This window comes from Diabrotica virgifera, chromosome 10 (genome assembly GCF_917563875.1).
Source record: "Diabrotica virgifera virgifera chromosome 10, PGI_DIABVI_V3a".
NCBI classification, from domain to species: domain Eukaryota; kingdom Metazoa; phylum Arthropoda; class Insecta; order Coleoptera; family Chrysomelidae; genus Diabrotica; species Diabrotica virgifera.
Window position 1 is genome coordinate 134,006,115 of NC_065452.1, and position 26,357 is coordinate 134,032,471.

General features: G+C 34.0%; 2 protein-coding genes across 2 annotated transcripts in view; one reads left to right on the forward strand and one right to left on the reverse strand.

Moving 5' to 3' along the window:
• Positions 1–998, reverse strand: part of LOC114345852 (ralA-binding protein 1) — a 37,250-nt gene extending 36,252 nt beyond the window's left edge. Inside the window, exons 1-2 of the mRNA XM_028296660.2 lie at positions 780–998; positions 582–717 (exon numbers count right to left, since the gene is read on the reverse strand). Coding sequence (XP_028152461.1) covers positions 582–717; positions 780–867 — 224 coding nt within the window. The 5' untranslated portion in view covers positions 868–998. The remainder of the gene's footprint in view (positions 1–581; positions 718–779) is intronic.
• A 603-nt stretch (positions 999–1,601) lies between these two features.
• LOC114345853 (small nuclear ribonucleoprotein F-like) lies at positions 1,602–5,345 on the forward strand. Its single transcript, XM_028296661.2, has 2 exons — positions 1,602–2,039; positions 5,160–5,345. Exons 1-2 carry the CDS (start codon positions 1,832–1,834, stop codon positions 5,243–5,245), a joined length of 294 nt encoding a protein of 97 aa, XP_028152462.1. The 5' UTR covers positions 1,602–1,831; the 3' UTR covers positions 5,246–5,345.
• Positions 5,346–26,357: the final 21,012 nt, after the last annotated feature.

Sequence of the window (26,357 nt, forward strand, 5' to 3'; positions counted from 1 at the left end):
GATATATTAATATTATGTGACACATGACAGAAGCTCGAAACAAATGACAATCGATGAAAAGCCCTATTGGTAGGTCTATCAAAATAAACAGGCTACATTGACTAGGCCGCTTAGAGAGAATGAATGACATGGAGCTGTCAAAACACATTTATACCACATTAACCAAAAACCGGATAGAGTGAGAAGAGGCAGGCCCAGAGAACCATTTACGTGCCACCAAGTGGAAGACGATTTCCGAATATTAAGAGTGCAAAATTGGAAAACCAAGGCAAAGGATAGGAATGAGTGGAAGCCGATTCTAGAACAGGCCAAGACCTACAACGGGCTGTAGAGCCAAAGATGATAATGATAAATGAACAGGGGCTTTGGAGAAGAATGGAAGAATGTTTTGAGGCAGGCCACAACTTACGAAGGGCTGTAGCACTAACTGATTAAGCTAAGAAAGTTGACCCTGACATAGTTAGACAATTGATCACAAAATTTACTTTAGTTTAAAGGCAACAACAAACGTAAGACACGTTAATTACAACTAAGGGTATATGAAATTCTTAAGATTTAAAAAAATGAAGTAACAAACTCACCGGGACTTGCTTCCATCATCTGAACTCTCTCCTCCTAAAGCTGCATAACCTCTCTCTTTATCTTTTTTGTCCTTTTTATCTTTACGTTTACCTATCAAAATATCTTTTTTCGCTCCTTTCTCGACATCATCACTATCTACAAGATATTGTAAAACAAAAATAATTATAAGTTTAGGGTACTTCACAAAATCAACTTACAGTCACTCTCATTGCTGCATTTTTTATTGTGCTCCGATGCATATAACCCTGGAAAATCTTTCATAACATCTGGACTATCAAAGTCCATTTTAGTCTATTTTGTATTAAGTTTCTTTAAAAATTATATTTCCAGTATTTCTTACATTTCTGGAAATTTCTCATATATAATAGTAAAAGTAAAAAGTAAATACTAAATAACTATATACCTGCGCTCCTGCGCATTTCGATGATCAAAATGGAGCAAAATGGAGTGCCTATACACATACAGTGTTGCTATATGTTCAATATTTACTTGATTTAAGAGAATTTAGAAAATGCCCAGATCCATGATACTATCATGGTACTATAAATAACATTTATTTAACTTTAACATAACTTTATTTATAGTATCATGCCCAGATCTAAATAATATTAATAAAGGAAGTTTATTATTGCTTAATTTGGTCACTTTTTTCCATGAAATATCTCGATTTATAAATACTATTAAAATTATCAGCTGTTTTAATCGGTATTTATTGATTCTTATAAAACAAATAACCAAATATTTGACTAGAAAAGTTTGACATTTGCGCCTCTCATCTACTTAATTGTTGTTGGGTTTATGTTTATTTGATTGTTTTAAATGCATTTAATTGGCTTGGTGGTAAATTAGAGACGTATTTTATAAAAGGAATAGGCATTGATTAATGATTCTTGAATTTATTTGTTTTGGATTTTAGAATTAGATCTAATGAATTTGGTTGAACACTGACAACATCAGTTGAAGTGTTTTTGAATGTTAGCAGGGTTAGCACGTTACCACAGAACAAATAACAAAACGTCGTAATTGCTCCTTTATCTTTATCTAGTACGTTAAGTTAGACACTATATTAGACAGTTTCTCTTTTTATTTATGTCGTTAACACAAATTTTGACAGAAACCGGTACGTACATAAAGGCGGCTTTTTTTAACTTCGTTTAAAAAATTTCATTTTTTGTTGCTCAGTTAAACTTAATTACTTAAATTCGAAGACTCCTTTGGTTATCGTATAAATTAAGTGTATTGAATAATCATGAAGATGTCATTGGTACAGGCACAGCCAGCCCCGACACCTGATAAAATATTAAATCCAAAACCATTCCTCACTGCCCTTATAGGAAGATCCGTCACAGTAAAACTAAAATGGGGCCCTGAATATAGAGGTATTCTTGTAAATTATGATGGCTACATGAATGTACAGTTGTCCAAATGCGAAGAATACATTAGTAATCGTCGTAGAGGTAAATTTGTGTTAGAAGTAGATTTGACTATGGATATGTGCTAGCTTAAATGTTCAAAGATAATGTATTTTTTTAAACGTTAATAAGTGGAGCAACATACTCTTTATTATCCCACAGATTTCTTTTACTCTTCCCTGTAAAATTATGAAATGTTTTATATTCTTTTTCTTATTGCGCCGGCTCCTTTCGAAGGTTGGCGATCCGAATGGCAATTGTAGCTTTGAAAATTGCTGCACGAAATAATTCTGCGAATGAGCGGTCAAACCATCTCCTTAGGTCTTTCAACATCGTCCTACTGATCTTTTGCCCTGTACTTTGCCTTCCAATGATTTGAAGTAATTCATATCTTTCACCTCACAACACATATGACCCAAGTATTGTATTTACTTTTCTTTAATTATCCTTAATATTTTTTTGTTTTGTTATGCGCCGAAGCTAGTATACCTTATTATTAGTAACTTTTTGTACCCATGGAATTCTCTGCATCCGTCGTCCGTCTGTATATACCTATACACGTCTCAAAGGCATCTGTTCTTTTTTCTGTTTCACAGTCCAACTTTCACTACCATATAGCAAGACAGAAAAACTGATCTGATCATTCGGATTCCCAGCTCCAGACTAAAGGCCGCGTCTCACCATCAAATAATTTGATCAAACAGTTTGAGCAAACTCCGGAAGTACGTCAAAGTGACGTCACAATTGCAGTTTTTTTGAAATTCTAAAAATCTGTGCTCTCACTATCAGTCTAGTTTGATCAAATTTTTTGTATTGAGTTGTCTAACTTGTTTGTAATTTATTTAAAATTAAAATTTTTCATTATTATCCACAATGAACACTCAGGATGTGACGTCACTAACTGTCACTTTCAGTTTGCTCAAACCAGTTTGATCAAATTATTTGATGGTGGGACGCGGCCTTAAGGTCTGATCTTGTAAAAATGTTTTCATGTTCATGAGTTTTTCTCGCTTGTTCGATTCTTGATAGGATTTTTTTTTGAGTTACACTGGCTATTGAAATTTGGTCCCAAATATTTTATGGAAGTTACCTGAAGGAGTCAGAAGCAAAACCGCCTAAGTAGCAAAATACACATTTTGAGAAATAAAGCATCAAAGTTTTTGCTCCTTTAAAAATTCTGGACGTTCAAAATTAAAAATTTTAAAGTATTAAACAATTCAAAATAAGTATGTATAATATAGTCGATTCGCTAATCTGAGACACAACTGTCTACACTACAATCACAATAAAGATGCAATAGAAATAAACAAGCACGAGGAGCACTCCCAAATCATGATTTGGGAGTGCTCCTCGAACATTTAACGTGTCTTGGTTTGTTTATTTCTATATAGGGCTTTTTTATTGTGATTGTAGTGTACACAGTTGTGTCTCAGATTAGCGCGAATCGACTATACTTTAAAAATACTTCTGGCGAGAAAATTTTTTTATTTTTTTGCCTCTTTTGACAAAAAAATGCACTTAGGTTGTTTTACCTTTAAGCAAAAATGACTTAATAATACATAAAAGGATTAATTTTCAATTAATATTATTTATTTTTTCTTAAAAAAACAAAAATTTTACTCTTTTATAACACTAAAGTTACTTATAATCTGACAAAAAATCTATGTACGTACGCGTCTTGTTTGTCATTGGCATCTTCTTTGGAAGACTCAACAGCAGTGCTTGCTTTTTTCACTGTGTTTTTGCGGCTTTGACTCGTGCAGAAAATCATTATAAAATTGATGGTAAATGGGGAGTATGAAATCTAGCAGCTGTGATAAATTTTCCCATTTTTGATACTTATTTTTTTTATTTTGCTTGATCTCCAAGAGGATCCAAAGTAACATTATTCACCAGTCGTCCAACATTTTCTTATTGCATTTGTCTTCGTCTTCGTCTAAGTCTAAAGTATTGTTAAAGTAAAATTTTTATGTTTGGTTTTTATTATATTTAAACCACTAATGTCTCTCCATTTGATCACATGATTTTCGCTATACTTTTTTGGATCTTTAATGAAATTATTTAAATTTGAAAGGGACACAAAATCTGTCATTTTAAGAACAACAAATTTTTTTGAACACTTTTTTATTAAGTCACACCAGTGATCAGATAAAAATATCTCAGGATTTTTATTTTTCAGTTTTTCTATTAGAGCGAAACTCCGATCACACTCCATATAGGTGAGACCAGGTTCAAAAAATTTGTGGTCAATATTTTCAATATGTGTAGTGCGAACAATGTGTATGAATAATTTGCTTATATTTTTATTCTTATTCTGACCGCCGCATGAGTCACTGTAGCAATCACATTTACTTGATCATTTCTTAACTAATAGATTCTTATTTTCTGTTTTTTCCAAAAATCATTATAACTTACCTGACTCAAAACATGATCCAAATATTGTAATGACAAAAGATATAATTTCTGCAAACAATAGTATCACTTAAAACACTGCTATTAATCTACTAGAGTAGTATAACCTACACTCTATAAACAAATCCAAACCGTGAGTGAAACCCAAACAACATAAGTACCTAATACAAATATATTTATTTCCAGTCGCTTGTTTGGAAGTAAAACAGCCTAGGTGCACTAAGGCGATTTCTGCTCTTTACGGTTGGTGAATTTCATTTTGGCTGTTTTTTCTATTCATCAAAAGATGGTGATCAAGTAGGGTTAGAGCGTAGTCGATGTTACTACCAAACTAACAATATAAGATATTCAGAACGTGAAACAGCACTATAAAGTCGTTTCCGTGAAAATTTCACTTAGACGGTTTTACTTCTAACCCCTTCACCTGCTCTATTAATTGTCCCTTGCCATACAAATGTACATTTGAGGGTGTTAAAAAAACCAAAGTGATGTAAGTTATATTTTTGAAATGATGTACTTTATAATCTTGATAAGTGTAAGTTTTTACTGTAACACTGTTAATACTTACACCACTTTTCCGGATTTTCCTGATGACAAGAGGTCTTTATATCAAGGTTATAAAGCAAAACTTACATAATTTCAAAAATATGACTTACACAACTTTGGTTTTAACACCCTCATTTATTGATGTCTTTGAAAAGACTAAAATTTTAGTTTTGGAAACGTTTAGATGTAACATACTTTTGTTTCTAGCTGAATTGGGCGAAGTATTGATCAGATGTAACAACATTTTGCATTTGGGATCTACTGAGTATGAAGATAAAAAATATGAGGACTAGTTTTATGATTGGGAACGTGACTACCTTAATATATTGAAATTACAAGGTTATTTTTATTAAGTTTATAAACAAAATAAATATTTGTTTTGTTTAAGTTAAATCTTTTTATTTATTTTTGTATATTGCTAATTTGAAAAATAAGTAGGAATTGACTGAAGAAAAAAAGAGACAAAAACAATAAGGAGTATGAAAGACAAAAGAGTATGAAGACATTGTTAAGAATAGAAATTTCTATATCCCCTTTCAGGTGTCGGATTTGGGTTTAGTTATGCTACATATTCAACCACCTCTTCCATTCTTTTGTGTCTTGTGTATTTTAATTTCTTGAAGCGTTTTCTGTTCAATCTTTCCCGCATCTACTATTTGATGCATCCAGTTTTTTCTCGGTCTGCCTGTTTTCTTTTTTGTGGTATTTCTTGTTTGGGGAATTTTTCTCATTAGTCTACTGGGTTTCATTCTAATCAGATGTCCATACCAGTTTAATTGTCTCTTTATTATTTTGTTTATTATTAGTTCCTGTTGGTTACCCCTCTTATTGTCTCATTTCCTATTCTATACCATTTGGTCTTTCCGGCTATAGCTCGTAGATGTCTCATCTCCACTGCGTTTATCCTACTATTAGGTTTTTTCTGCAAAGTCCAATTTTATCTCGTATATAGGGTGAGGCAGATATAAGGGCGTATTAGAAATATCTCGAGAACTAAAGGTAAGAGAATCATGAAAATTGGAATACAGAGGTTTTGAGGTATCAACTATTTAATAAAAATATTTTGGTCTCTTTGCTACCTCCGGTTATACCGGAAGTTGATTGTAACTTCGTTTTTTAAATGGGACGCCCTGTATATTTTTACATTTTTGGATTTTGCTCGATGTCTCCTTTCTTAAAATATGAGGTTTTGTAATATTATACAGGGTAGTTTCAAAGATAATTACGGTTTTTTATAAATTTTGTAGCAAACTTCACACCCTGTAGAATTGTACTAATTTGATATTAAAAGCTAAAATTATTAATACATATAGCGAAATGTTTAATTTTAGTATACAGGGTTGGTCAAAACTCGGAACGAGTATTTTCTTAGTTTTCTTAGTATGGAATATTTTAGTATTTTAGTATTGTAATGAAATAATATTTTACAGTACTTTTTTATACATTAAGCATTCCCTATACCTAACTGCTTTAATTTGTAAGTTATTCGTAGTTCTTTAAGCCAAACATTAATTGCAACAAAAATTACGTGAAATTTTATTAGGTTTGCCGTGAAAATATTCAGTTATAAATAATTTTTTGAAAATAAATACATGTTAATCAAGAATGATCCTTAATTTATTAATATTGGATGAGATACCAAAATACCTATAGCCTATACCTATACCTATATACCTAAGATTTTGCATAAAATATTAAGTAAAACAAACCATATTCTACCAAGTTGGCTATGACTTTGACACTAAACTTGATTAAACATTAGACATTATGGAACTATAAAAATAATATTATTTTTATAGTTCCAGTTGCTTTGTCACCATTACTAATATAAATTTTTGTAATGGGGAACTGATCAGTAAAGTTTTTGAAGTTATACTTCTTTACGGTCGAGGGTGAAATTTTATAATTGCCTGGCGCATGCGCAGACAGACAGTATGTAGTTCGTTGCTAATCTTTCAAATTATGTATCAGCGCAAATAAGCCATTAAAATAATATATTAGTGCTTTTTAGTAAATGTATTATTTATTATAATTTTTGTGTCTTTGTATTTGTCTTCCTTGGGCGTAAAATAATAAAATATATATTTTTATATTTCACTTGTCACCGTGATGTGTAATTATGTATATCCGAAACGTCAATAACAGGCGCCTTGTTAGCCTGGTTGGTAGAGCGTTGGACCAGAGATCGAGAGATCGCGGGTTCAAATCCCGGACAATTCATATTTTTTATTTTTTTTTTTTTAATTTTTGGCATTGTTAAGTTTTGGTTAATTTTTGGTAATTAATGTTAATTTTTTGTATTGTAACTGCTAAGTATATTTATTTCGTTGAAATTATATAATATAAGTATAACTTCAGTTGTCTGTCAAGTCTCTTAGTGATTAGACGTGTTTGATTTAAAAGTCGATTCACTAATTGCCGCAAAAAATACACAGTTTGTTTACCTTTTACTCATTTATTTGGTTAAGTTTTTTGGATTTCTACAAGTAAGTCGATTCATTACTTAATTTATCCTGGGAAATTATACTTAAAAATCCGACATCTGTCTGGGACGGATGTCGGGAACTTCACCTGGCGGCGGGAAGCCGCCGCGATCTTCAAATATAAGAATCGAGGATATCAGGGTTCTGGATGGCATGGAACTCGACGATTCAAATGTAAATATTAATCAAGATGGTTTTCGCGGATTTACAGAAGCCGATAAGAATAATATTGCAACAGGGGACAAAAATCAAGTTTTTCCAGCAGATAATGATAACAATAAAAGCTCATTAACAACAACAGCAAGTAATTTAGACCAGCCAAACCAGTCTTTCAAACGCGATATTTCCATTAATAATCGATTTACGTCAAGAGATACAGGTCCGTACTTAATTTTTGTGGAACACGAAGTTTTGAATGTGGGAAGATTGCATCCAATGAGACTTGGTGAAAAACTGTTAGCACTTTCGGAATACGAAAAATCGATCTTAGAAATTAGTAGCGTGGGTCGTAATAGACTTAAAATTGAAGTTAATTCAGGGTTAGTTGCGAACAAATTAGTGGAAAATTCGGTATTCAAAGACAATAAACTGATAGCTTATATCCCCTCACATTTAACTGAAAAAAAAGGTATTGTGAGATCGGTCGATACATATCTGACTGAAAATGATCTTGTTAAAGTTATAAAATCAGAGTGTTCTGTTCGTAAGGTGCAAAGAATGTTTCGAAAAGTAATAAAAGACGGAGTGATTGAAAAAATCCCCCGTCAAATGATAATTGTCACATTTGCAGGGAACAAAATTCCCCAATTTATTTATATAAATAAAGTGAGATGTCCTGTAGACACGTACGTTCATCCTGTTATGCAGTGTTACAATTGTCTTCGTTACGGTCACTCTGCATCTCAATGTAAAGGAAAAAAGAAATGCCGAAACTGCGGCAAAGAAAATGATAACGAATGCACTCAATGTGATAACTTCTGCATTTTTTGTAACTCTAATTCACACAACTCGACAAATCGAGATTGTTCAGAGTATAAAAAACAAAAACGAACTAAGGAAGCAATGGCACACCTTAATATTTCTTTCAAAGAGGCCGAAAAAGTTATTGACAATCCTGCCTACACTAGTATTGTTCAAAAAAACAGATTTGCTCCGTTACTGTCATCCACTACTGAATTCCCTTCATTAGTTTCCAGGCCAAATACCTATTCCAATATTGCTCAAAGCTCATCAAAACATTTGCCTTCCATTGCAAATATTTCAAATACTGCAGCTTCTACTAGAAAAAAACGAAAAATACACCCATCGTCTCCTACGCTTATTACCGCTCCAAGCGAATTTAGCTTTTGTGCTAGCCCCGTATTCCAGTTCGGAAACTATAATAAAAATGTATCTAAAAATAACGATGAACATCTTAAAAATGAATTCGCTACTACTTTGAAGGATTCAATCAATAATTTCTTTTCAGACATTCCTGCTCGAAACCCTGCGATTAATAGTTCAGTTCCCTCTATACAAGATGTAGAAAATATAATTAACAGCGTGATTAAACATTTCTTTACCTGATATGGCCGGTTTAAAAATTGTCCAGTGGAACGCTAGATCAGCGTACTCTAATAAAAACTCTATTACGCAACTTTTTACAGAAGAACACTTTGATATAGCTCTTATTTCGGAAACTTGGTACAAACCTAAGTATGAAATGTCCTTACAGGGATTTAATATTGTTAGAAAAGATAGACGTAATAAACGAGGTGGAGGTGTTAGCATAATTATCTCTAATAATATTAAATACAATAATATAGTATTCAACCAAACATTTAATAAAAATATTGAAGTTTGTGGCATTGATATTGATGTCAATGGCACCAAAATATCTGTGGTTAGTATTTATCGTCCAGGTAGCATTGCAGTCACAGTGAACGACTATGTTTCTCTTTTTCAACAAATTCCGCATAATTTTATTATTGGTGGCGACTTTAACGCCCATCATGGAGCCTGGGGCTCTATAAACAATGATCATAGCGGTAACATACTCATGGAAGCTTTAGAATACTTCGACAACTTTATCATTGCAAATGACGGATCTCCTACCAGAGTATCTGCCCCTGGCTCTCCTCCATCATGTGTTGATCTTACCCTCATTTCGTCCAACTTTAGCTCACAATTCTCTTGGTCTGTTAAAGCAGATACGTATGGCTCTGACCATTATGCTATCACATTTGTGTTACAACAACTCAGAATTGATAATATTAATATTACCCCCATTCATAAATGGTCTATGCGAGAAGCTGATTGGGCATTGTTTCAAACAAAAATTGATAAAGATTTCTCCGAGATTCCGCTTTTCAACAATACTAACGAAATGATTAACTTTATCACCAATTCAATGACATCCTCGGCGGATTCAGCTCTTAAAAAAACTTACCCCTTCTCTCCTAAAAAGGCTCCTCATCCCCCTTGGTGGGATGAGGAATGTCAACAGTTAGTTACCCAAAGGAAGGAAGCTTACAAAACGTACAAGCGCAATATGATAACTTCAAATTATATCAATGTAAAAAAAATAGATGCGCTCTGCAAAAGAACCTTCAAATTTAAAGCCAAACAGGCTTGGGCAGACTATTGTACTCAACTCAATAGGAATTCAAATCCCTCGGAAATTTGGCGCCGGATTAATAGATTTCAAAAGAAGAAAAATGATATCCAACCATGTGAAGAAAATGAGGCGGAAATACTTTTTCATAAATTGGCTCCAAGTTTTGTTAGTCCTTACATTCACTACACACCCACCAGTAATCATGATCATTCTCTTCTAGCCCCAGTTACACTAAGAGAGTTAGAACTTAATATCAAATCGTCAAAACTTACTGCTCCAGGCTTAGATGGCATCAATTATATGATGATTAAAAAGCTCCCTGACTCGGCGAAACACTTTCTTTGCAAAATATATAACAATATACTTTCAGGAGATACGGATTACCCCTCACTAAAACAGTGTCTAATTATTCCTATTCCTAAGGCCAGTGACAACAAAGCTCTGCGACCCATTTCTCTAATGTCTTGTGTATTAAAAACTTTGGAAAGAATTATCAAACTCAGATTAGAATGGTGGTTAGAAAATAATAACATCCTCCCCCAATCCCAGTTTGGTTTTCGGCGAGGTAAAGGTACTCTCGACTGTGCAGCCAATCTTGCAACGGAAATTCAGTTGGCTTTTTCAGAAAACCATTATTCAGCTGCCTTATTTTTAGATATCTCTAGTGCTTATGAAAGTGTGCTGTTGGATTGTTTATATGAAAAGTTAACATACATCCATATACCACCACAATTTGCATTTGTTCTTATTAATATGTTCCTCAGACGACAGATCTTTATAAAATGCAATACAAATACTCTAGGTCCTAGAGAGGTTAACTCGGGTCTGCCACAGGGGTCGGTGTTGAGCCCGCTTCTATTTAATATCTATACCCTCGATGTTCACAACCTTGGTATGAACGCAAGAATTTTACAATATGCTGACGATTTTTCTATATACACTACTCATAAAAACTACTCTCAATGTGTTAGTAATCTTAAGTATATAGTACATTGCTGCTTTAAATACTTTCCTGAACAGGGATTTGAAATATCACCTCATAAATCTGCTATTGTATTTTTTACCAGACACCAATTGCCAGAACTTAATAGCCTTACAATTCAAAATCACACTATACCTGTTTGCAAAACATACACATATTTGGGTATCACATTTGATTGCAAACTGACCTGGTCCGATCACATATCAAGATGCATTAAGAAAAGTGAAAAAAGTCTTAATATCCTAAGAGCAATTAACAGATATCATTGGGGCGCTGACCCTAACATTAACTTGATTTTCTACCGAGCGTACACTCGATCTATCCTAGATTATGGTTGTTTCTTGTATGGATCAGCCACTAATTCCAGACTTTCACAAATAGATAGGGTACAGTTCAAGGCTCTACGCATTGTTCTTGGTGCATTTAAATCCACTCCCACAGCTGCTCTCCTTGCAGAGTGTGGCGAACCCCCCATGCAACTTCGACGACAGTTACTAGCTGAAAAATTCGTCGTTAAACAAAAACGATTTACACACAACGACCTTATTAAAAATTTAGGCATCTTAACTGCATATAGCTACACTAATAAATACTGGCACAACAGAAACTGTCCCCCTCTAGCTGATGCATTTGCAACAGTCTCAAACATCGAACTACGTGATGATTCTGGTTTGCCGTTCTTCACGGCTAAATTCGATATATGTCTTACACAACCAAATATTATTTTTCCAGAATATAATGATAACCCAGCAATTAATAACATATCTATGCAAATAGAATTAGAGAAATTAGGTAATGTACATAAATTTTTTACAGACGGATCCAAATCCCCTACTGGAACAGGATGTGCAGTGTACAGGGAAAACACAAACGAAAGTTTGTTGTTTAAACTAAACAAAAACTCTACAATCTTTACAGCAGAGGCACTTGCTATATTTAAGGCTTTGGATTGGGCAAACAATTCACTGCTACCCTTGTCAAACTTGGCTATAATATCGGATTCGAAATCTGTTTTATCAGCTCTGGTGTACCCGGTTACCTCCATATACAATAACTCAATAATCGTGGAAATTTTGACAACCTTAAGAGCCTTAGATTATAAACAGATAAATACATTCTTCATATGGGCCAAAGGGCATTCCTCCATAACGGGAAACGAAACAGCTGACAAACTGGCAAAAAGAGCTATCACTGATGGCAAACAAGCCCCCGAATTAACGCTACAAGACGCATTATCTATATGTAAGCAAAACTTAAGAACTAAATGGGCAGACAAATGGACAACAATTAGATCTAACAATGCATTTCAGTACTGCACGCTTTTTCCAACACTTCCTTCTACAAAGCTTGCTAAAAGAAGCCATCCCAATAGAAAAATTAACACCAAATACATTAGGTGCCTCTTTGGACACGGAGCAGTCAACTCCAAGCTTTATAAGATGAAATTGGCCACATCCCCCCTCTGTGACTGCAGTGACAGTTTTGACGACTTTAATCACTGGATTTTTCAATGCAGTCATAATTCTAATGCCACCTCTTACCTTATTGCGGAATTAACTAAATTAAAAATCCCATTTCCTCAAAATTATCTTTCCATTATGCTGGAGTGCATCCATAATCCCGAAGTAAGAGCTATTTTTTGTAACTTTTTGGGTCGTACGAGGAGACGCTTATAATTTCCTCAACTTTTAGGTCTGTATCAACCAATCCAAATTGTATTCAGTTAGGTATTAAATATATATGTATAGATTTGTAAAAACTGTATTTGTACCAAATAATTGTATTCAGTTACTGTATTTATATGTACAGATTTGTAAAAATTGTATTTGTACCAAATTTTGTTCAGTTATATGTATAGACTTTTAAATGTTATAAATTTTCGTGGCAAAACGGGTTCTTCCCAAAGCCAATAAACCAAAAAAAAAAAAAAAAAAAAAGTATAACTTCTCACGTGCGTACAAAGTACACACACATTATTTTTTGTTCTAGGAGAGTATAACAAACATGTACCTACTACCTACTAGCAATAAGAATTTATCATCTGCAACTCCCTGATAGACGACAACCAAGAAGAGAAACTTTTCAAAGTTTACTAGAATAGTTTCGACGTACTAGACACTTAGATTACGAGAACGTTCATACTAATATGCAGATTCTCAGTGACATTAACAATTAATTCATTTTAATCATTTACATTAGTTTTCGTTCGATCAGATTTCTCGTAATCTAAATGTCCAGTTCGTTGAAACCGCTTTAGTAAATTTTGAAAAGTTTTTCTTTTTGGTTGTCATCTATCATGGAATTGCTGATGATAAATTCTTATTGCTAGTAGCACATTTTTATTTGTTATACTCTCCTAGAACAAAAAAACATCTGAATCAGTTCCTCATTAGAAAAATTCATATTAGTAATGGTAGCAAAGCAACTGGAACTTCAAAAATAGTAGAATGTTTAAGCAAAGCAAATGTTTAAGCATATTTAGTGTCAAAGTCATAGCCAACTAGATAGAATATTGTATGTTTTTGTTCATATTAAACACACCAACAATCTTAACTACGTAGGTATTTTGATATATCAACCAGTATTAATCAATTAAGGGTCAGGACCGATCCTGCATCGATAACTATAATGTTGTATTCAATGTGGGCTCCGAATATTTTTAATATTAACAAAGTTTAATATAAGTTATAAATTGTGAATCTCAGTGATATATTGAAATAAACTGTAAGTGTACAAACTCTTTACATAATATCCAGTAAAATTAGCATTAAAGTCAGCAAATTGCAATTATTTGTTATTGTTGTCAATACACAAATACAGTTTTACCAGCAAAATAACCGCTTTTAGTACAGACCGATACACCTGTTTTAGCAGGTGTACAGGGTCGGACTTACTTTTCACTTAACGTTTATCGAAATGAATTCAAACATGGAATCCCACAACAGTTCTACAATACAAGACCATCAAAGTCAAATAAACGCATCACAGTCATACTCTTTGGCAGCGTCGAGAGTGCAATTTCCTTTAAAGTCCCAAGCAATTATCTTTAGTGCCTTAGAAAACACCAAACTTCAAGACTACCTTCTCCCACTTGGAAATATAATTCAACCGAAAAATATAATCTTCTCTTCTAGATTATCTAATAATCGCATATGTATGTATTTATCCAATAAACAAATAGTGGATGCTTTTATGAATAATTATGGTCAAATAGAAATACAAGGTGAAATTGTCAGAGCAAGAAGGTTAGTTACACCAGCGGAACGACTTGTGCTCTCCGGCGTATGTCCTTCAATACCGCACGACTTGCTAATCAATGAGTTACAAAAAATCGGCATAGTTCCTGTCTCCCCCATGACATTCCTCAAAATTAGTGCTTCTATGCCTGAGTTCAATCATATCCTTAGTTTTCGAAGACAAATCTATATCAGTCCTCACAGTCTAACACTACCAGAGTCATTTACTCTTGTTTTTGACAACACGATATATAGAATATTCATCTCTCAAGACAGTTTAGTTTGCTTTAGATGCAAGAAGCCAGGTCACATTGCATCACAGTGCTTCGAACCACTAGCTCAACTAAACCCCAACCAAAACAATGAAGCATCGGTATCCAGCGCAACAAATATATCTTTGCAAGCACCCAATGATACAAACCCTTCTCAGGGTGAACAAATGTCTATTTCCAATGTCCCGGAGATACCGAACAAAGAAGATGCATCAAATAAGGACAGTCACATAATTAATCAACCAAAATGTAACTTTGATGAAATTATTTCACCTGAAGCAGATCCATCTTCAAAAGAATGTAACATTTTTCCACCACCTAAAGTCCAAGCAAAATCTAAAAAAGCTAAAATTAGTTCAGCAAGCACTTCTGAATGCTCATTTTCTTTCTTACTTGACCCTGCTAAAAACTTCATAGAAAATCACCCTCTACCTTTCCCTCTAAACTTTGATCAACTTAACATGCTCCTAATGAATATCATAACCACAATTCAAGAATATACCACAGACCTATCAGCTTTGTCCCATATGCTCAGTCTAGTTTACCCCCATTTAAAGGAAAGATCCATAAAACGAAAATTCACTTCCATAAAGAAAAAAATTAATAGTTATCTTGGCAGTGAGGCGTCAGACTGGGAAAGTGACACATCTCAATTAAGCCAACATTAACATTCAAGTTTCTACTCCAAAAAATATTGATGGAATTTTTGCATCGCCTTGTTATGCTCCTACATCTTTCTCTGAATTCCAGCATCTATACTGCAGAGCTCTTTGGTTTGTTTAAAGCCATCAAACTATGTATATCTATGTTAAAAACCTCCCTTGTTGCCCAGTCCTTTCCGACTCTCTTAGCACAGTCAAAGCTATGCAAAATATATACCATAAACACCCCATTGAGAAAAAAACCAAGGCCGAACTAATGGAAGCTCAAGAAAGTTTCAGAAGAATCCACTTCCTGTGGATACCATCCCACATAGGCATTGAAGGAAATATGAACAAGCAGATACTAGTGCGCGTAACGCTATCACTAATGATGCATCAGAAAGAGAGTGTCGGAGTGTCGCTAGCGATCTAAAAGTTCATTTCAAAAATAAAGTGTTAGTGCGTGGAATCCAATTATTGCTCCAAAAGTTTAATTGTATACAAATTGTAATTAATTTTTACCAATTTTTGATTTAATATTGTTACAAATGTTACAGAAATGTCGCTAATAACCTTCGGGTGGATGCGACTTTGTCTTTCTAAATAAAAAAAAAATTAAGGGTCAGTCGAGATTATTATGTGATTATTTTCAAAAAATTATTTATGATTGAATATTTTCACGACAAACTTAATAAAATTTCACGTAATTTTTGTTGCAATCAATGTTTGGCTTAAATAACTATGAATAACTTACAAATTAAAGCAGTTAGGTATAGGGAATGCTTAAGAAATAAAAAAGTACTATAAAATATCATTTCATTGCAATACAAAAATACAGGGTGTTCCATTTAAGAAAACTCAGAAAATACTCATTCCGAGTTTCGACCAACCCTGTATACTAAAATTAAACATTTCGCTATATAATTAATTTCTAATAATAATAGACTATATTAAAAATCACTTAAACATAAATGGAGTTTTTGATATCAAATCAGTACAATTCTACAGGGTGTGAAGTTTGCTACAAAATTTATAAAAAACCGTAATTATCTTTTAAACTACCCTGTATAATATTACAAAACCTCATATTTTAAGAAAGAAGACATCGAGCAGAATCCAAAAATGTAAAAATATACAGGGTGTTCCATTAAACGGTATAACCGGAAGTAGCAAAGAGACCAAAATATTTTCATTAAATAGTTCATACCTCAAAACCCCTGTATTCCAATTTTCATGATTCTCTTACCTTTAGTTCTCGAGATATTTCTAATAGGCCCTTTATCTGCCTCACCCTGTATAGTATCATCAATAGGTAACATGTTACAAAAATATTGTAACATAGGTTTATAAAAGTACTGTGATTTTGAACTTATAAACATTTAAAATAGCTCATTTATAAGCTTAAAATTACAGTACTTTTGCAAATCTATATATTTAACATAAATTGTTTGATTTAATTTGATAATCTAAGCCTTTCTTCTCAATTTGGTGCTTTCAGAATTCATGTAGACCAAATATAGATGCATAATAACGTTGTAGATAAAAGCGTTCTGGGATAAACAATTTCAATTTTGCAATAACTATTAAGTATATTTTCTTGAAATTTGTATAGCTTATAAAGGGTGTTACAGAAAAAGGTAACACCGTCTCTATGATAGGTAAAATTTTTTTGTAATGCCATCCGTTTTCAAGATACAGGGCGTTGAAGAAAAAAAAATTACACATTTTTTACGATTTTGCCGAAACTACTGCAACATTGTAATAATAATAATAATAATATTTCCTGTGGGAGTTTTTGTCAGTTCTTCTATCAGGCGCGGCCCCCTGCGAATGGGGGATGCTTTCTGGGTATTCGTAGCGCCAGTACCCAGAGAGTAGCAGGGATACTTGCCGTGGAACAAAAACTGACACCTGGCAGTAGGTATAAAATGCACACCCATGAGAATGGAGAATAATAATGTATGTTTAGGATCGCTGCCTGGGGATCGCCAGGGCACGTCTGGAGCCGGCGCTGGACGTGACAGCATGCGGGACGTCGGTGGCAGGGTGTTGAGGAGGCGGGCCCCTGTCATACAATCAGCTACAGCCCAACCACAACCACAACCACAAGCGAGCCAAACAACAACAAGAGCTCCACCCGCCGAAGGTGCTGCGCTGGATCATCAGCCGGCGCTCACTCAAGCGGGACGGCCGAGGCAGCGCATGAAATGGACTGTGTCCATTAATGAAAACATTTTGCGCTTCTACTACAAGGTGACAAACCTCGGTCAAGAAACAATCGGCTACCGACAACAGCTGTATGCCGAATTTTGCAGGACGTACCCAGATATTCAAGTATCGGAGCAACGAGTATCAGACCAATACCGGGTAATTATAAGAAACAACCTTATCCCAGAGACTAGACGCAATATCATCAGAAGCGAAGTCGAACGGGAGATTCATAACGATGTTGTAATTGAAGATCAAGTCCCCAATGAAGTTCATGAGCAGATTCCTGAGCTTGACATACAAGAAACTCAACCTGACAATACAGAGCAGGAAAACAACGAGCTACATGATAACCTAGTAAGCGAAATGGCACGTGCTGTACAGGAGTTTAATGGAACAAACCCACTTAGCAGACCACCGCTACCACGAATAAACTCTTGTAAGAAACTAGGGGCGCTGTTACAAATTGTGAACACTGAAGTCCTACCCAATTATGTCGTAGAAGCCCACACATTAGAATATTTGCACATGCTAATCTACTGTGCAGCAACAGCAATTGCTAATGTAATGGGCGTTAAGATCAGAACACGACGGGGTACTAACAACGGAAGGACTGGTAACAGAATTGCACCCTGGGAAAAAAGACTGCTCGGAAAGATTGAATTGCTGCGTAGGGATATTGGTCAAGTCACAGAATATATACGAGGTGTAAGAAGTACAAGAGTCATCAGGAGAGCTGAAGAAATAATACGGAATACTGCAAGACACTCAAGATACGATCCAGAAAACAACACAGCCCAACAGTGCCTGGATACATTAAAACAAAGACTCTCAGTTTATTCAGGACGACTAAGAAGGTACAAAGTGAGTAACAACCGAAAATCCGACAATGCCCTTTTTGAGACTGCTGAGAAGGCGTTCTATCGGAAACTCAATTCCACCGTAGAAAATCTCGATAAGTCTTACCCAAGCCAAGAAGAAATTCATGAGTTTTGGGGAAATCAACTTTCCACACCAGCTGCTCTTAACAACAATGCTGGATGGATAGAAGATACGGCACAGAACTGCCAACACTACACTAGAACTCTCTATGAACCTTTCACCACTGAAGAAGTCTCAAATATTATCAAAGAGCTTCATAACTGGAAATCTCCTGGACCAGACGGAGTTCAAAACTTTTGGCTCAAGAAGTTCTCGAGTGCTCATGAATGCTTATCAACACTAATTAATCATGTTATTTCTAATCCGCAGGATATACCATCATTCCTAACTCAGGGAACCACTTATTTAATACCGAAGGATCAAAATAACACCCAAGATCCAGCAAAATACCGCCCAATTACTTGCCTTCCAACTTTGTATAAATTGGTCACATCCTGTGTAGCCCGGCGTATCTACCAACACTGTGCTCTGAACAATATCATAGAGCCTCAACAGAAAGGATGCGCTAAGGGTTCCATGGGTTGCAAAGAACAACTTATCATCGACTCAGTCATTTCTAATCAAGCATATTCCAAAAAGAGGAATCTATTTACTGCTTTTATTGATTACAAGAAGGCCTTTGATTCAGTGCCGCATGAATGGCTTATAGATATATTGAGAATATATAAAGTCGATGATAATATAGTGACCTTTTTACAACATATAATGACAGAGTGGAAAACTAGAATTCACCTTCAAATACCTGGTGAAAGTAACATCGAAACTGAAAATATCGTAATCAGCCGGGGCCTGTTTCAAGGAGATTCGTTGAGTCCTCTGTGGTTCTGTCTAGCTATGAACCCACTATCTCAGCTATTGAACTCCTCAGATGCAGGTTTTAGCATCAAAAATAACAACAATGTGGTGGCGAAGCTTAATCATTTATTGTACATGGATGATTTGAAATTAATGGCTTCCACTCGAACCCAACTCGACGAGATGCTAAAAACTGTAGAAACTTTTTCTAATGATATTAATATGCACTTCGGACTAGATAAGTGTCGTATTTTAAATATAGTCAGAGGAAAAGTACAGCCCGGAGGATTCGATATGCAAAATGGCCAGAACATCGAGGCCATGGGTGAAAACGATATGTATAAATATCTTGGAGTAAAGCAAGCGCGGAAAATTGACCATAAACAAATGAAAACAGAGATAACTACTGAGTTTATACGAAGGGTAAAACAGCTGCTTCGCTCACACCTTAACAGTAGAAATTTGTTTAAGGCACTAAACACCTACGCATGTTCCGCGCTTAGCTACTCATTTGGTATTGTTAAGTGGACAAAAACAGATATAGAAGCTCTTCAGCGAAAAGTACGAACACACCTCACAAAGGCACAAAAACACCATCCTAAAAGTGCAGTAGAAAGAACAACATTACCACGGAATCTAGGAGGAAGAGGACTTATGGATATAGGTGAGCAATTAGATAAACAAATTGCTAATTTAAGAACTTATTTTCAGATGCAGGCTGAGACATCTACTCTACATCGCGCTATCTGCGCAGTAGATGACACAACACCGATCAAACTGAGGGAACCAGAAATGCGCATAAACCACCTTACTAAGGACGAAAAAGTGCGCGCCTGGATGGGTAAACCTCTGCACGGGCGACATCCCAATGAGGTCAGCCAAGATTATGTCGACAATATAGCGTCGAACTACTGGTTGACATCAGGAAAGATGTTCCCTGAGACGGAGGGTTCATTACTGGCCATTCAGGATCAGGTTATACCAACCAGAAATTACCTGAAATATATCATCAAAGACCCTCAGGTTCAAAACGACAGATGCCGATATGGATGTCAAGCCCAAGAAACCATCCAACATCTTACAGGGGGCTGCCAGGCATTTGCTGCAACTGAATACAAGGAACGGCATGACGCAGTGGGAAAAATCCTTCATCAAGAGATAGCTATCAAGCTGGGACTTCTCCAAACAGAGCATCTCCCGTATTATCAATACGTCCCTGAGAGTATGCTTGAGGATGGCAACTACAAGCTATACTGGGACCGCACTGTGCTCACAGACCAAACAGTGGCACATAATAGACCAGATCTCGTACTAGTTAATAAATTAACAAGACAAACAACACTAATTGATGTGGCGATACCTAACAACAATAATCTACGTAGTAAATTTACTGAAAAGATCGCCAAGTACAGAGATCTAGAAATTCAAATACGAAGGCAATGGAGAATGCAAAGTACCCAGACGATACCGATTATTATGTCTACTACTGGAGTCATTCCGAAGACCCTCCTCGAAAGCATAAAAAAGCTGGGTCTGAATGAACATCTTTATAAGACCATGCAGAAAACTGTACTACTCGCGACGGCCAGATGCGTACGAAAATTTCTGGGAGATACACCTGCATTCCAAGTCACCTAGGGCTCGATAACACGGAAAGAGTCCCACCAGAGCTCAATCCTTTTGATACCGTAGGTATCTGGGATGAGTCAATTTTCCCCTTAGAGGGAGTGTGAGCCGTATGGCTAAATCTGGATAATAATAATAATAGCTTTATTGCCCAACAGTTTCCCATTTACAGGACAATGATAAAAATATTACATAATTTATAACACCTATAGGTAAGATTTAAGCAGTAGTACCAAAAAAATAACATTAATAATACAAGTTAGACTAAAATTAATATAAATTCAAACCGAAAAAGAAAATAAATTAATAAAAAAAATAAAATAAAAAATTAGTGCTTATTTCAGACACTCAATAGCTACTTTTATAAAGTTCCTTTGAGAACATGAAAAAATGTCACAATGCTTACCAATAACATTAAAATTTCTACACATTACATTAATAGGAGCCTTACATAGAATATTTGTACGAGCTCTTGTACACCTAATTAATACATTTGTTCTTAAATTTGACCTTGGAATATTAAAATTAATGTTTTGTAATATTGAAATACAATCAATTGCATTATTAACAAGTTTGTACAAAAAAATTAAAGATGCAACTTTTCTTCTTAATTCTAAACTACACATACTAAAACGAGCACACAAGTAATTATTATCTATACCTCTAGCCGGATAAAGACCATTTACTTTAAACATTAAAAATTTTAGAAATTTTCTCTGAACGCTTTCAATTGCAATGTTATGACAATCATAGAAAGGACTCCATACAATACTGGCATATTCAAGTTTAGAGCGGACGTAAGTATAATATAGCAATGTTAATGACTTTATATTATTAAATGACTTACAATTGCGAATTAAAAACCCATAAGCCTTCAACGCTTCAGAAACTTTAACACACATATGTTCCACAAAAGTGAGTTTTGTGTCAAAAATTACACCCAAATCCTTAACCGTGTTCTGCCTTTCTAATATTCTATCGTGACAACTATAGTTAAATACAAATAAACTTGATTTCCTAGAAAAAGTGACTACTTTACATTTTTTTGTGTTAAGTTGTAATTTGTTGCTGTTGCACCAATTTTCCAATATTTCTATATTCTGCTGAAGTTGGTTACAATCATCCAGCTCCCTAATAGTAGAAAATATTTTCAAATCGTCAGCAAAGCCCAATCTTTCGCATGAAATATTTTCAAGAAGGTCATTAATAAATAGTAGAAAGAGCAATGGACCGAGATTGGAACCTTGAGGCACACCAGACGCAGCAAGATATTTTTCTGAGACATAACCATTATATGCTACAAACTGCATCCTTCCCTGAAGATACGATTTTAACAATAAAAGAGCACTGTCAGTAAAAGCAAATGTTGAAAGCTTGCTAAGTAATACTTCATGATCAATTCTGTCAAAAGCCTTCGAAAAATCGGTATATATAACATCAACTTGGCCATTATCGTCAATAACTTCAGACAGATATTGGGTAAAATAAACCAAGTTGGTTACAGTTGACCTTTTATTAACAAAACCATGCTGATGAGATGAAATATAAAGTTGAACAGAAGATAAGATCCTATTATATAATACGATTTCGAAAACCTTTGAAAAATTAGATAAAATAGAGACAGCTCTATAGTTTTCTATTTCTGACTTCACCCCAGCCTTAAATATCGGACACACCCTTGCTTCCTTCCATAATTCTGGATACTTCATTTTTTGTATAGATAAGTTTATAATCTTGGTTAAAGGTATGACAAATGCACCAGCGCAATCTTTAATAAGAAACGAGGGAATCTTGTCAGGGCCTGATGTCATCTTATCTTTTAACTTTCTGATAGCAGCATTTATTTCATCCTCTGTAACCGATTGAAAATTAATTGATGTCATATATGGGTTTATTGGATAATTGCAACCACCTTCATCATCAGAAACTAAATAAACACTACTGAAAAATTCCGCAAAAGCATTCACTATGGCTTGCGGATCTTTGTAATCACTTCCCTCAAAACTCATGTTTCCAGGAATTCGTGATGATTTATTTCTAGAGTGAATGTAAGACCAGAACTTAGTTTTGTCTTGAGAAATATTTGTTTGAATATCCTCCAAGTAGTTGTCATATGCCACCTTGACCTGATATTTTATTAGTCGTCGTAATCTTTTAAACTCAATAAAATCGGAATGAATCTTAGATTTTTTATATTTGCGTCGGAATTTAACTTTTAGTTTTATGTTTTTTATAATCTCGGAATCAAACCAAGGTGGATATTTATGAGCATGATTTTTGTAAACCGGAATATGCTTATCAAAAATGTCATAAATTTTATTATAAAAAGTTTGTACAGCAATATCTACTTCGTCGCAGCATTCGATAAAACTCCAATCACTCTGTAGGATACTTGAATATAAGTTAACAAAATCTGCATTCCTAAAATTATAAGCTTTATCAAGTGAATTTGGAATAAACGTTACTTCTTTAGAAAATATGTTGTTAAAATTTATTAGTAGAGCCGGATGATGATCATCCTCAGCTACAAGAGGCAAATCATCGTGAGACACAGTACATTTTATATTGGATGCTATCAAATCAAGTATTCGTTCAAGTGTATTTTTTATATTATTATATTGATCCAAGTTATTAGTATTAAATAAATTTTGGGCATTAACTGTAATGGCATTTGTTGGGTTTTAAGAGAAAGTTAATGTGCATTTTTTGACATACAATTATGAATTTTATATTCATCATTGGCGCGCATACCGGTAATGGTCTAAATTTTTTAGAGAATAAAAAGAAAAAAATTTAAAGAAAAAAAAATAGTATATAATATGTACTTCCAAAGTATTCTAATTAAGTTTCTATATGAATGTACACTAAGCATCAAAATTAACGCACCACCTTAAAAATGGGACATTTTTGATGTCTTGTATTTATTAAACCTGTTGTCTGATTTTAGTGATTTTTTTAGTATATTATAGCTTTATTCTTCAAGAGTATCAATGTAATAATATCATTGCTAAACAGGTAAGTGTCATTTTTGTCCAAACAGGTAAGTGTCAAGTTTGGAACACCCTGTGGAATATTCTAGCGTATATAAGATATTCAAATTAAAACTCGACTATAGCCTTAGGCTTTCTTAACATTTTGCTTTTTGATTCATTCGTTTATGTGTGATAATAAAAAAAGAATGTGTGTGTACTTTGTACGCACGTAAGAAGTTATACTTCTATTATATGATTATATGATTATAAACGAAATTAATATACTTTTTATTTATATTTTATTTAAATATTAAATTAATTTATACTTAATACTTCTCAAACATTTTTATTAAAACAGTGCCAAAAATTAAAATAATAAAAAAATAAAACACACACAAACACATTAAAAATGCCACAAATGATTTCTGAACATTAATTGTCGGAAAAATTTTTAACTAAATACGTATTTTCTGAAAATAAAATTATATAATAAATATACTTACAATCATAAAATGTATAAAAAAAAATAAAAAAATAAAAGTTTCTATTGGGATTCGAACCAACTTACCACGCGGCTGGTATTTGCGTTGTATTGGGATTCACCCGCATTAAAACTGCGCTACAGACACAGCTTGTCATTATGTGCGAAGATCGTCTAACTAAACAGATTAACCTTTTGACATTTTTAACTTATGTAAATCAAATTATTTTGATTTTGAATTGAAATGATTTAGAATTGAAAAAATACAACAAAACATAGGGTAAGAAGACAATATATTAGGTGAATATTAAGGTGTAAAATAAAAGTATTACATACTACTTATGTATTTTGGTAGGTTCAAGGTAGGTATCGGAGCCCGTATAACGACTAATAAATTTCGCAATCAATTGCGTCGTGCGAAGTGGCTATGTTCAAATATCATAACAAAATTTGATCAACTATTTATAAAACACTTACCAGTGAAAGATTATTTAGCTTTGAATAAGCGAGATCTGCGGCACTCATACTAGGCACAGTTTGATGAGCTTTCACATTGGCATGCAACAATCATCTCTTCTATGTAAATAAGTCCAAAAATATAATATGAAAACTATTTAAAAAGGCAGTATAACCATTAACTAACTTTTTGTTTGTTGTTTCTCTTCCTACAAATTTTAAAACGCAACAAGCATACATTATAACCAAACCATGCACAGTCCCACAGCTGTGTCACAGCTGCCATATCGGATAATTTTTGTCATGTCATTTGAACATCCAATCAGAACAAAGTTATAATGCGCATGCGCCCGGTCGCTAGGTTTTCCCATATAAAATTTCACCGTCATTACGCCCGTAAAGAAGTATAACTTCAAAAAGTTAGGTACTTTAACAACTAGCCATGTTACATCAATACAGGGTGTTTCTAAATAAGTGCGACAAACTTTAAGGGGTAATCCTGCATGAAAAATAATGACCGTTTGCTTTATAAATATATGTCCACAAATGCTTCGTTTCCGAGATACGGGATGTTGAATTTTTTCTTACAAACTGACGATTTATTTATTGCTCTAAAACCGGTTGAGATATGCAAATGAAATTTGGTAGGTTTTAGGAAGTAGTTATTGCGCATTTTTTGACATACAATGAAGAATTTTGTATGCACCATTGGCGTGCATACGGGATGTATCTAAAATGTTTATACTCGTATGCACGCCAATGGCGAATATAAAATTCTTGCGCAATATAAAATCTCTATGAGCAATAACTACCTCTTAAAACCTACCAAATTTCAATTACATATATCAACCAGTTTTAGAGCAATAAATAAATCGTCAGTTTGTAAGAAAAAAATTTAACATCCTGTATCTCGGAAAAAAAGCATTTGCGGACATATGTTTATAAAGTAAACGGTCATTATTTTTTCATGCAGAATTGTCCCTTAAAGTTTGTCGCACTTATTTAGAAACACCCTGTATTGATGAATAACATTGCTAGTTGTTAAATTACCTAACTTTTTGAAGTTATACTTCTTTACGCGTGATATGAGGGTGAATTTTTATATGTTAAAACCTACGATCCCGGCGCATGCGCATTATAACTTTGTTCTGATTGGATGTTCAAATGACATGTCAAAAATTATCCAATATGGCAGCTGTAGCGCAGCTGTGGTTTGGACGGTTGACGGTTTGGTTATGTATGGTTGTTGCGTTTTAAAATTTGTGGGAAGAGAAACATCAAAGGTTAGTTAATAGTTATACTGCCTTTTTAAATAGTTTTCATATTATATTTTTGAAGTTATACTTAAAAATGTTTTAATTTATGTATGTATCAGTCCAGAAAAGGTGTGGAAAGAATATATTAATGTTTTTAAATATATTTTTCTACAAACGTGTTAAAAATGCAATTTTTAGGACTCCATAGGAGCGTTAAAAATGCTACTTTAAGGCACTAGTGCTTTAAAATTTTTAAGGCACTGCAGTTAAAGTGAATTGTCAAATTGTGAAACGTCAAAATATTTATATTTCATTTATTAACATTAATAGTAATAATACAACTTGCGCAATTTGAAAAAGGTGGTTTAAAAGGTTTTTTATTATAATTTTGTGTCTTTGGATTTGTCTTCCTTGGGCATAAAATAATAAAACATCTAGTTTTATATTTCACTTGTCACC